The following is an 11,793-nucleotide window of genomic DNA, read 5'->3' on the forward strand; positions in this document are numbered from 1 at the left end:
CATGTCTTTTCTGAGCACTCAGACTTTTTCCTGTTTATATTCAGTTTCAGCACTTACCAGTTTTGCTCAAATATGTTATTAGACTATATTAATTTCCATATAGCAAAATTGTAATTGTTATTATGGTTTTATGAAGTAATGAAATGGATATGTTTCTTATGGATTTTATTTCAGTGCTAGTGATGCCATAAAAGGAGAAGGATTGCAAGAAGGTGTAGACTGGCTTCAAGGTACATCACAAAATACCGTGCATCTTCAGCCTTTATTCCCATTCTATTCATATTTTTCTTTCCCTTTTTACATTTCATTTTTACTATATCATTGCCTTTCTCATTTCCATTTATTTCTGCTGTCAGAAAAAACAATCGAGTAAGTATCCAATACCTTACTACATGTATTTTTTTGTTGTTGTTTGTTTTGTTATTTGGTTTTTGTTTAATTTTCTTGATTTTTGGGTTTTTTTGTTTTGTTTTGTTTTTTGGACAGGACAGGACCAATGGGCAGAAAAGACCTGTACTGGGGTTGTGAAGAGCAATAGATTATATATTGTGAAGTAGGGAGAAATAGGGAAATGCGAGGTTTTAGAAAGAACTTTCATATGCTAAAGAGGACCTACAAGATAAGGGAGGCCTTGCCTTTGTCAAGTTAAGGTTGTTTCTCCCTCTAGCAAGGCATTAACATTAAGATAGTTAGGAGCTTCCTGGAAGAATGTGTCACCTAGCCTATGGAGGAGTGTGGCGGAGGGCAGATGGCAGGGTGTCTGCTTATGCTTTGTCTTCAGCAAGCCTTCTGCTCTCTCCTCATTTTCCCCATGAACAGTTTTGACCCTTAAATATATTGAAGATGGAAGGTCTCATCTTCTTTAACTTCTTCCTGCTGAATGGGGCGTGGAGATGTCCCTACCTATGGGTCAGTATTGGTCAGTTATGGAGCAGATAAAGGAGATACAAAAGGGGGAGGCAGCTCAATCCAATGTGGTCAACATATATGAACCTCCATGAGTAGAAAGGATCATCTGTCAGCTGGAAGTTAGGCAGTGAAAGAGTCTTGACAGTAGGCAGGGTGACACCAGAAATGGCAGAATAAGATTAATATTATAATGAGAAAGAGAAATCAGAATAAAAGAGCTTTGGTAGTTGTAGTTAACCTTTGATAATTTTCCTCTAGTTCAGGACTGTAAAGCAATCACTAAAGGAAAGAGAGATCATTTAAAGTGCTAATTTGAGTATCCATTCATTTAGAAACCCAGATTTATTTTTGTGGTAATCTGGAATATATAAACAGCATTTTGTTTTTTATTTTAGCACAAGTTTCACCTTAATGTAGCAGTGAAAACATCTAATGCCATTCTATATTGTAAAACTGGTTCATGCATATGTATTACTTCAGTATTTAATGGAGAAATGCTATTGTGAGTGTCCTTTAGGGCTTTGACCATGTACTAATTAAGAGCTTCCAGGTGCAAAACATCCTCCAGTCTGCTAGGTGGCCATACCAATGTAACACAAAATGTGTCCACTGTTGTTTTAAATTTGGAAGATTGGCTGGGTTGGTAATGATTTTAATAATGTGTCTATGCATTCAGGGGAAACCCAAAGTAAGGCAACCTATCCAGCCTGGGACATAAGTTAGAAATACATAGTCAATGGGTTTTGTTAGGGCCCAGTCGTATAATTTTGGGCATCCTTTAACTGGTGTTAAGATATCAAGGGCTATTCAGTTTTAGAGGGCCAACTTTTGAATTTGTTGGTGACTGCCATGTCAGGCCTAAAGATGGTCACTGTATGCTTGGCTAAAGTCTCTACTTGTAATTTTACATTAATAGAGGTAGTTCCTAGGACAAATATGACTAAGGAATAAAACCATTAAGAAGCCCTCTTTCTTTGAGGTCCAGCCTTAACAGTATCCTAATTACAAGGAATCACTGTCAAGTGAGAGACTTGTCTCAAGAGATTAGGGCAAGTACATCCCCGAGAGCATCATCCAATCCAATCATAGAGAAAGTGGGGTCATCCATTATCTCCACAAGTCTGTAATTAACCTCATGGAGTGGGCTCCAGCTTTTAAAAAAGTTTTCATTTTCCTTAAATAAGGAAATTGGTCAAGATGATATTTGAGTTATACAGTTGTTTGGGGATTTAATCCCATTTTCCAGTTGTTTAAATAATAATGGGCACATGGAGGTCCTCATATTATTCCCACAGCATAACAAGCAATAAGATTATCTGTATATGAGCTGTTGTATAGTAAATATATAAAAACTATATCTCTGCAATTTACCTCAAGTTGTCTAGCTTAAGCAAACAACATTTAAGGACAATCAAAACTAGGATTTAAGATCTGTAGAGGTGGGTTATTGACACATAATTTTTCTCTCTAAAATAACCCTCATTTCCCAAGATAGCCAAATCAAGATGAATTTGTCTACAAAACAAGTCCAAATTGGCCAAATTATTTACATAAGTAGCCTCTCCTGGCCAGAAGCCAAGTCAAGTACTTGCCATCGGACATGCCTGCAATCCCTGTAGGTTTAGGCAGATTCCTCTTCACAAGGTGCCCAATATATCCTGAGGTTCCTGTACTTCCCAGGAAGTGACATTCTTTGCTCACCTGGTGATGCTGCTGGAAACTCGGTAAGCAAGGTATTTCCGAGGGGCTTTATGCGCCGTGTTTTGTGAAGTCAGCCTTCGTTCCTCAAAGCCGTTTGGTCATATCTGAGTCTAGGTCTGTCTCTCTCAAATATGATATTCCAGTCAAAGCCTTGATAAAGTAACCAATGTTTCCAATGGTGTCCTGTTACAAGAACAGAAATAATAATAAAAAAAAATTAAAGCGTTTAACTTTTTTATCTACCTGAATCCTCCAGAATTCAAAAGGTCCCAGTAAATATTCTTTCTTCCATGGCAATCATAGTCTATTACATTTTTCTGAAGGGTTTATTTAAATAAATAATTTGCATCTTTACAATCAATATACATGGCAACTCTAGAAAATTTCAATTTATGGCAACAAATTCCTGTCAGATCTAGTGACAGAAGCACATTTGAAGTTTGGGACAAATTCTAGGCCTTAACTGTCAATAATTAAAAGTAAGTTTGAATGGCATATATCTCCTAAGAATCATGCTGAACTCTTTGTATAGTTCCATTTATACATGTTTACACAAATTTTAACACTCACTTAGTATTGTAGATACCAGTGTTCTACTGATGTTTTGTATATTTCAGTTTTGTTATTCATCTAAAATAGCTATCATTGATTGGTACAGTATTTTACCATTGTCAAGGAATAAATTAAGATGTATCATTTCCTCTAAGATTACATTGTTTATAACCATAGGAATGGTTTCAAACAGTGACCCACACAGAGCCATAGATGTGAAAGAAACCAAGTCCTGTAGATTCTTTTATTACAGGACATGAGTCAGGCTGAAAAATGTCCATTTGTGAGCAGAACTAGGGATCATTCCTATCAAGAATCTCCCAGCCCTGAACAAGGATAAATAACAAAATATTATTAATTCTACTTGTAGTCTTTTGGCTATAAGTTTAATTTTCTTCTACACTGATCTTTTAATGCTAGTTATATATGTAATTTTGTGTTCTCTTATGCATATCCTGGTGAATCTAAGAATAGCCTGCTTGACCATGCATTAAGAGACATACTATCTCTTTGGTTCAGAGTATTAAATGTATAACTGATAAATATTTTTATGTGTTATGTGTGGTATTTTCATAAACTGCACAGACTATGGTTTTTTTTGTTGTTTTTGTGTAGACATCATGACATTTACCGTTAAACTATAAAGAATGTTATAGTCATACTTTACAATTAAGTAAAACATAATTGAGAACCTTTAATGGTGATAAAGAACTGGTTTACACTTCTGATGCTTTTATGGGACTTATTCTCCATAAAACAGGTTAAGGAGCAATGTTCTACAGAAGATCAGAAGCATATGTTCAGCCTTGATTTATTTTCCCAGGCCTTACTTCTCACAGTGAAGATATAGCATGGATAAAACCCTACTGTTGCTCATAAAAACATAGTACCTACTGAAAATAGGTTGATAAATTGTAGTTCTCGCTTCCTTTTTTTGTTGGTATATTTTGTCTGTAATAACATGGCCACTAGGTGTCAGTAACGATCTAACATCACAGTTCCACTTGCCAACTCTGGTCTTATTACTCATTTTTGTGTCTTTGATTTGTCTGATTTATTATCTTTGTATCTTACTTCCCCTTTTGTAAGGAGGATACACTATTGGAAATATTTCTGAGCCTTTGTGTTACCATATTTTATGTAACTTTTAGAGCAGTTTTCCGTGAACTGTTTCCCTATCTTATGTAGGGAATATAGAATAGCAATAAAAAATATTTGAGCTTTTGAGTCTAGCAGATTTATTCTACTACTTTCTATTAACAATTGTCTGTTATTTTTTTGGAAGATAATTTTCATCACCTATACAAATAAAAAATAAGATGTCAGAAATTGCATGGATTAAATAAAACACTGTGTTAAAGTGTCTCAGATAAGAAAAAAACCCAGTAAATGTTAAATTCACCTTCTACCTAAGTGCTCTCTATTTAGGAGAAGAGGAAACTTAGTACATAGATGTTATCAGCTTGGTTTTGAATAGGAGATCCTTTGTTCATCTTTCCTATGTAATAGTAAATAGTTTACATTTTGATTCTCCAGACTGTCTCTCTGGATTTAAAAAGAGGTAAAAACCCATTTTGCAAATTAGGTAGCAGTAAATACAGGAGACTAATCCATGCCTGTAACTTAATTTATTAGCCTATGATTTTTATGTAAATTTAGCTATGAAAGATATTCTGAATTTATATCTCTTCATTTTGCTTCCAGAATTATGAAATTTCCTAGTATGATAAACAAGAAAGTCTCTGGTTCATTTTGGACCAATTTAATCTTACTATTTTAATGTTGAAAATTTTTGAGTAAAATATTAAATGACATATTGTGTCATGATCCCCTTCTCTTTTGAAAGGATTTTTAATAATTACCTATATCTTATAACCCAAAGACAAGAACCCCTGAGTAGACTATGAAATGTCTTTTAAATCTACCAAAGACTATACAGAAACCATTGCAGAGGCATAAGTTGTTTTCTAGCTCTGAAACTTTCAAATGAGATTTTTTTTAAAGATTATATTTATTATTTGACAGACAGAGATCACAAGTAGGCAGAGAAGCAGACAGAGAGGAGTGGGGGAAGCAGACTCCCTGCCGAGCAGAGAGCCCAATGCGGGGCTCCATCCCAGAACCCTGGGACCATGACCTAAGCTGAAGGCAGAGGCTTTAACCCACTGAGCCACCCAGGCACCCCTCAAATGAGATATTTATGAAAAGAAATATTTCCACATGACTAATGAAACATACTAATTTTATCACTTTATCACTTTATCTGGGAAAAGTTAATGTTTCCAAGATTTTAAAATAAGACTTATATGCATATGGGCGTTCCAATCGAAGATAAAGGACTGAACACACGCTTGGTTTCTTCCTCTTCTCAAATCTAACCAAAAGGGGGGGGGGGCTTTGATTTAAAGACATAACCCTACAGGGACAAAAAAAAAAAAAAAAAAAGACAAAAATGGCAACCAAATTTTAGAAGCTGGATGTCTGATGAATGTTGGATGATTTAAGAGACCTGAGGATGGTGAATTCTAAACTAGCACTGAGGAAAGCTGGAAAGCATCCTACTTTAAATTGCAGATCTTCTCAAAGTCTCAGATACTGATGAAAGGTGGAAAGAGGGATGAGATGGGGCTGAAAAGATAAGAGAGTTACACTTTCTTGCCCCCCAGAAAGATTGGAGGTTCATGCTTACAGAGAGAGTATCTCCAGACTAGGGAATACCAAGCACAACTGTGTGTGGCAGTGCTGATCTGAAAATGAAGAATAACTGAAAGTTTTTATACCACATAGTGTAATCATCTTCCGCCTTTTCCTACGTCTCCAAGAAGACACTGTCAGTAGGCAGGATATAGAAAGTCATCTTTGAGGAATCAGACCAGCGAGAGAAAAGATCTAAAACTATTAACAACAAAGATTCCCGAGAAAATGGTGTAGCTAGCTACAGTAGAATAAAGATCATATTTTATAGGCCTCACATACATATTGAAATTTTGGTCAGCTTTATAGTGTTCATTCATACTTATGAGAAGATGGTAAAAGATCATCAGGTATTTGAAGACCAAAACATTAAAAATAATGGAATATCAACATACAAAAAAAGTGGGTTAGAGGAAGTAGTATTTATTTAGGGAGAATATTAAAAAAAAAAAAAAACTATTGGGGTATCCTCAAAGAGATAAGAAAAGGTATTACTTTCATGAATATGACCAGGGATACTACTTGGAAAGGACCAATGGGGGGGGAATGTTCTTAGAAAATAATAGAACAGAAGAAATTGAAAACTCAATAAAAAGATAAAGGCAGGGACGCCTGGGTGGCGCAGTTGGTTGAATGACTGCCTCCGGCTCAGGGCGTGATCCTGGAGTCCCGGATCGAGTCCCACATCAGGCTCCCAGCTCCATGGGGAGTCTGCTTCGCTCTCTGACCTTCTCCTCGCTCATTCTCTCTCTCACTGTCTCTCTCTCTCAAATAAATAAAATAAAATCTTTAAAAAAAAAAAAAAAGATAAAGGCATTCTCTCAAGAAAGAGCAAAAAGGTAAAATTGGAAAGAAAAGAAAGAGGGGGCCCAATATCCAAATAATACAAATTTTAGAATGAGCGAAGAGAAAATAGAAGGGAAAAAATTTACCAAGTAAATCACCAAACAGTATTTTCCAGAACTGAATGATGAATTTAGGTGAAAGGCCTCTTGAGAGCCCAGGGCAGTGAATGAAAACATTCCCACACCAAGGCTCACCATTATTTGATTTCAACACTGAAGACAATGGAAGATTCTACAGGCTTCCTGGGAAGAAAATAAGTTTCATGTTAAGGATAAGGGAACAGAAATAGCATCATATTTCTAATCAACATTTGGAAGCTGTAAGATAATTGGGCCATGGAAAAGTCCAAGAAGAAAATAATGGAATTATATGTGCAGGCAGTGCCAGTTTATTGTGACTGTAGAATTAAAACATCTTCAGCCATGCACAGTCTCAAGTATGTACTTTCTATACCTTTTACTAAAGTAGCCATTGAGAGGTATACTCTTAATAAAAGACAAGGGAATAAACCAAGAGGTGAAAGTAAGAGACCACGAAACAGGGAAACCAGCATTAAGAGCCTGTGTGAAGGATCCTCAGGATGATCATGAAAGATAATGAAATCCTAGAATGGTAATGAGAGATTCCTTATGAAGATGGCTGGGCAAACATAGAGAACAACTGGTCTACATTAGAGAGTTTTGGAAGACTAATGGAGAGTTATTCAAGAAAGTGGAGTTCATAGGCTATGTAATGTGCTTCATAGTAATAAAGGTTTAAACAGTGTGAGACTAGTGGCAATGAATTAGTGTCAAGTATCTTGAAAAACTAAGACAAGACTAGAGAATAAGGCACACTTACTAAAACAGGGAAAACAAAATGTAGAAGAAAGGAAGAGTAACAGGGAGGGAGATAAAACCTGTCTCAGTTGTGAGTAGCAGGTAGATTCATCACATGACTAGATTCCTGTGGTAGAAGAATAGGAGTGCTGGATGCATAACGGTTGCAGGGCAGCACAGAGTGAGAACTGAAGCCTCATACTACATTGAAGGAACTGATATTTCAAAAAGTAATTTTTAAAAAGTGTATTACTTAGAGATACAGAGGTAAATCTCCTAAAAGGGGTTAGAAATGGTTGCCTAAGAAAAAGGAGATGAGCCAAGGGATTGCTATTTTTCATAAAAGCCTTGGAGAACTAGTTGGCTCTTAACTGTGTACATGTACAATGACAGAATCAAAAGCTACAGTGTGTTTGTGCTTTAAACAAACAGTTGTGTGCATAGGCTTCCACAGTGTTTTTAAGTTTTTTTTTTTTTTTTTTTAATTTATCAGAGAGAGAGAGGGGGAGACTCAGACAGAATGGCAGACAGAGGCAGAGGGAGAAGCAGGCTCCCTGCCGAGCAAAGAGCCCGATGTGGGACTCGATCCCAGGACGCTGGGATCATGACCTGAGCCGAAGGCAGCTGCTTAACCAACTGAGCCACCCAGGCGTCCCCTTCCACAGTGTTTTTATAGATTTTTCTTGGATTACTTTAGAAAATGGATTTTGCCTGTGGAGACTGATAATTTTTTGTTTGGTTTTTGTTATCAGATCAGATCCAGGCTGTGAAGACATGAAAAGATAGTATTTGGAAACCTCAACAGTTTTCACTTCAAGGAATGTATCTTAAGGCACACTGAATACTTCATATTTTTTAAAAGATGTTTGTGCATCTAGGAATACTTCATAATCTTCTGCTTGCATTTATGGACTTTGAATGAACTTTTTAAGAACATAGGACTTCAGGTATGCTAATCTGACCATTAATTTTATTAAAACTAAATCATTCCTCAGAAGGGCTCCTTCTCCAGAATTATCAACTTCTTAGTAAAAGTCTACATTTGATTGTAATTAGAATGTTTAAACTGAGAGTTATAAGCCATCTCAATATCTCATCATGATTTATAGTATGTTTAATCCATCTTTTTAAAATTGTTTTACAAAGTTTAGTTTACGGTATGACTTTGCAGTACGATTGTGTTTGGAAAAAGAACTTTAAATATTATAAGGGACCATGGGTAATTAATATATACATAAAATTTTTACTATATGTCACTATCAATAAACCTAATATACAATGTACAAACTAGTGTACTTTGTTTACACTGAAAAGAATAATGCTGTGTTAATGTAATATTTAGTGTTTTACTGTCAAGCATTTGTAAGTTTTCTGAGACCAAATTAAGCTGAATTTATTTATCCAATGAATGTGTATTGAACCTCTCTGTACCTACACTAGTTCGATATTGTCCCAGGCAATGGTGATACAAGGTAAATAAATCAAGACATATTCTTTATCCATAGATAACTTAAAATTAATTAGGGTGATTTTGAGAACCTTTTCAAACATAGTATCATTTTATTTTTGGCTACATGACTATCTTGGATTTTAAGATTAAGAGGTATGCAAATGAACTAATGATTCTTAAATAATTACTTTAACTGACTTCTTATTTCTTTAAAATGCCTCCAATTACTATAGCACTTTCTTAAAATAAATTGTGACTCACCAAACTGTGTTTTTCCTGAGCATAAACTGATAAAAAAAAATGTTGTTTAGAATTTTAGACACATCTCAGGTATCTTCTCTATGCAAATTGTGTTAGTTCTCAAAACTTAATTAGAGACCACTTAAAATTGTGATCTCTGAGTAGAAGCTTTCATTTTAAATTAACCACTAGAAAACAGTATATAGAGCAACTGTGTCAATCCTGAAAAACACTACATATAAAGAACAACTGTAATATACAATGTGGAAAACATCTTACCATGTCCTTAGCTGTGAAAATGATAAAAACAGGAGGCAAGGGGCACCTGGGTTGGCTCAGTCAGTTGAGCTACTGCCTTCAGCTCCTGCCCTTTTCTCTCAAATACACAAAATATTTAAAGAAAATAAAAATTAAAAAGGAGGCAAAAGATAAGTGAGTAATACTAGGTACATTACTGTAACTGTGGTACTGGTTGTATATGCCATAGATATTTGAATTGAAATAATTTTAAAAGTAAAGTTCTGTAATTCAGTTTCTCTTAGGCCAAAAATCCCAGTGGTTTGGAATCTGATAAATTAAAAGTTATCCAGAATATTTGAATAGTCCAGCATTTTAATTTTAGCTAGCTTACAGGCCTCTGTTTTGATGAGGATACAAAGTGAGATTCTTATTAATCTAGAGTTGCCTCAAATATAAAAGGGACATGAAAACACTGAATGTAGTTTAACAAAATACTTATATTCTATTGTTCTGGAGGATAGGAGAATAGTTTAGGAGGATGAAGAAAGAGTGTATTAGAGTTCAAATCCTTATCCCCCAGAACGATTGTAATACTTCAATAATAATAACTATCACTATATGAACAATATATAATAGCTATCACAATAATAATAATAGCTATCACCATATGAACAATATATAATAGCTTTCACAATAGTAATAATAGCTACCACTATATGAGCACTATATTTTGAGCTAGATATTACTACACATACTGGATTTTGCATTATTTAATTGTCTCAATAACCTTGTGTGGTAGGTAGGTTTTATTATTTGTTTCATAGACAAGGAAACAGAGACCTGAAAAAGTTACTTGCTAAATGGCACTAGTAAATGCTGGTGCTATGATTTGGAACCAAGCCATCTGTTTAAGATAGATGAATTCAAGAGACAAGAGTATTACAGATAATAGAAATACAGAGCTATCTGCCACAAGGATAGCGAAAAGGATTGAAAAGGCTCTCATTGGGGTGGGAGACCAGGATGGGGGTGGGAAAGTCAGAGAAAAATGACTACTATTTTGTTTTGTTTTTGATTGTTTCTTCTTTTAAGTCTCTGAATACTTAAGATTTTCAACTCTGGGTATAAATGAGTAATAAAAATACTTTTTAAAACTGCCCTGATACTAAATTAATGAGTACTGCACAAGCTGCTGTAACTCATACCTGTGCAAATATTTAGAAGAGAGAAAAGTACTTTTTCCTTAGTTTCCATGATCTCCAAATCTAGTTTATGCTCTATTAACAACTATTCTACTGTACATTTTCATGTGAAGATTATGTAGAAGCACATTGGACTATAGGATGCCATAAAAGTGTGGATAAGCTGAGGTTATTGCATTTGTATTTAACATGGTATACAATTAAAATTTATTTCATTAAAACACAAGTGTTTTTTCATATTTAGCCATTACTCTGTTGCAATTTTAATTCATTAAGTTCTATATTTCAATATAAACACTTCATAAAATGTTCAAAACTTACTGTATGTATTGTACTTAAGTATTTATATGTGGCCCTATTCAGCCCATGCCTTGTAAATCACGAAAGAGTTCAGTTTTATATAAATTTGTTTTTCATTTATAGGTTGTCTGCTAAAAACAGTGAATTATTTTTTGATTGCTTAAGTTATTTTTTTTTCTTTAGAATTCTTGGCATAACACGTTGTGATTTACATAATAATATGCAGTTACTCTTGAGAATACTTAAGGCAGATACCTCCTACATGTAACTGTGGTGTGTTAAAATGCTGTAGCATTTTAGCTATTTAATATTTTCTGCTTTTTGATTATTCTCTTACTTTTTAGATTAAAAATAAATAAAGCAGATTAAATGTTCACTTAAATGGATTTAAAATAGGTTTGTCCATTTCTGTGGCTGGGAGGAAATACTACAGTAATAGAAATTTGGTTATTGTGTTTAATTGAATGTTTTAGGTAACTTAGTTATTATATTCATAGTGAATCTTTCTCATTAAGGATGCTCCTGCTGGGATTTACAAGGGACTTCCTCGGGACCATTACTGACTCTTCCTTCTGATCACTCAATTTTAATGCCACACTTGGAGTTTCATCATTGTACAGTGCTAAACTTTTTCTGGTGATTTATTAGAGTAAACCAAGAGGGACAAATTAAATCTTTCTCCAAATTTGAAGTCACCAAGTAATGCTACATACAAGTCATAGAGGAATAGTAGGTATTTTGAAAACAAAATTTGGTTAGATATGTAGTAGTAATAATAAGCATTTTTATAGCTTTTAGTATGTGCCAGGAACTTTCTAAGCACTTTACATATATTAATTCA

At 34.6% G+C, this 11,793-nt stretch overlaps 1 protein-coding gene across 3 annotated transcripts in view; it reads left to right on the plus strand.

Annotated features, from left to right (window-relative positions):
* ARL6 (ADP ribosylation factor like GTPase 6) overlaps window positions 1–10,873 on the plus strand; it is a 42,739-nt gene extending 31,866 nt beyond the window's left edge. For 2 of the 3 annotated variants that reach the window (XM_044251187.1, XM_044251186.1), the window contains 2 exons: window positions 175–230; window positions 8,273–10,873. In XM_044251187.1, the coding sequence (XP_044107122.1) occupies window positions 175–230; window positions 8,273–8,298 (82 nt within the window). In that variant the 3' untranslated portion in view covers window positions 8,299–10,873. Of the gene's footprint in view, window positions 1–174; window positions 231–3,922; window positions 4,395–8,272 lie in introns of those variants that run through there. The other variant, XM_044251188.1, reaches the window with a different exon arrangement.
* The last annotated feature ends 920 nt before the right edge of the window (window positions 10,874–11,793 follow it).

This window comes from Neovison vison, chromosome 6, assembly GCF_020171115.1.
Source record: "Neovison vison isolate M4711 chromosome 6, ASM_NN_V1, whole genome shotgun sequence".
Taxonomy (NCBI): Eukaryota; Metazoa; Chordata; class Mammalia; order Carnivora; family Mustelidae; genus Neogale; species Neogale vison.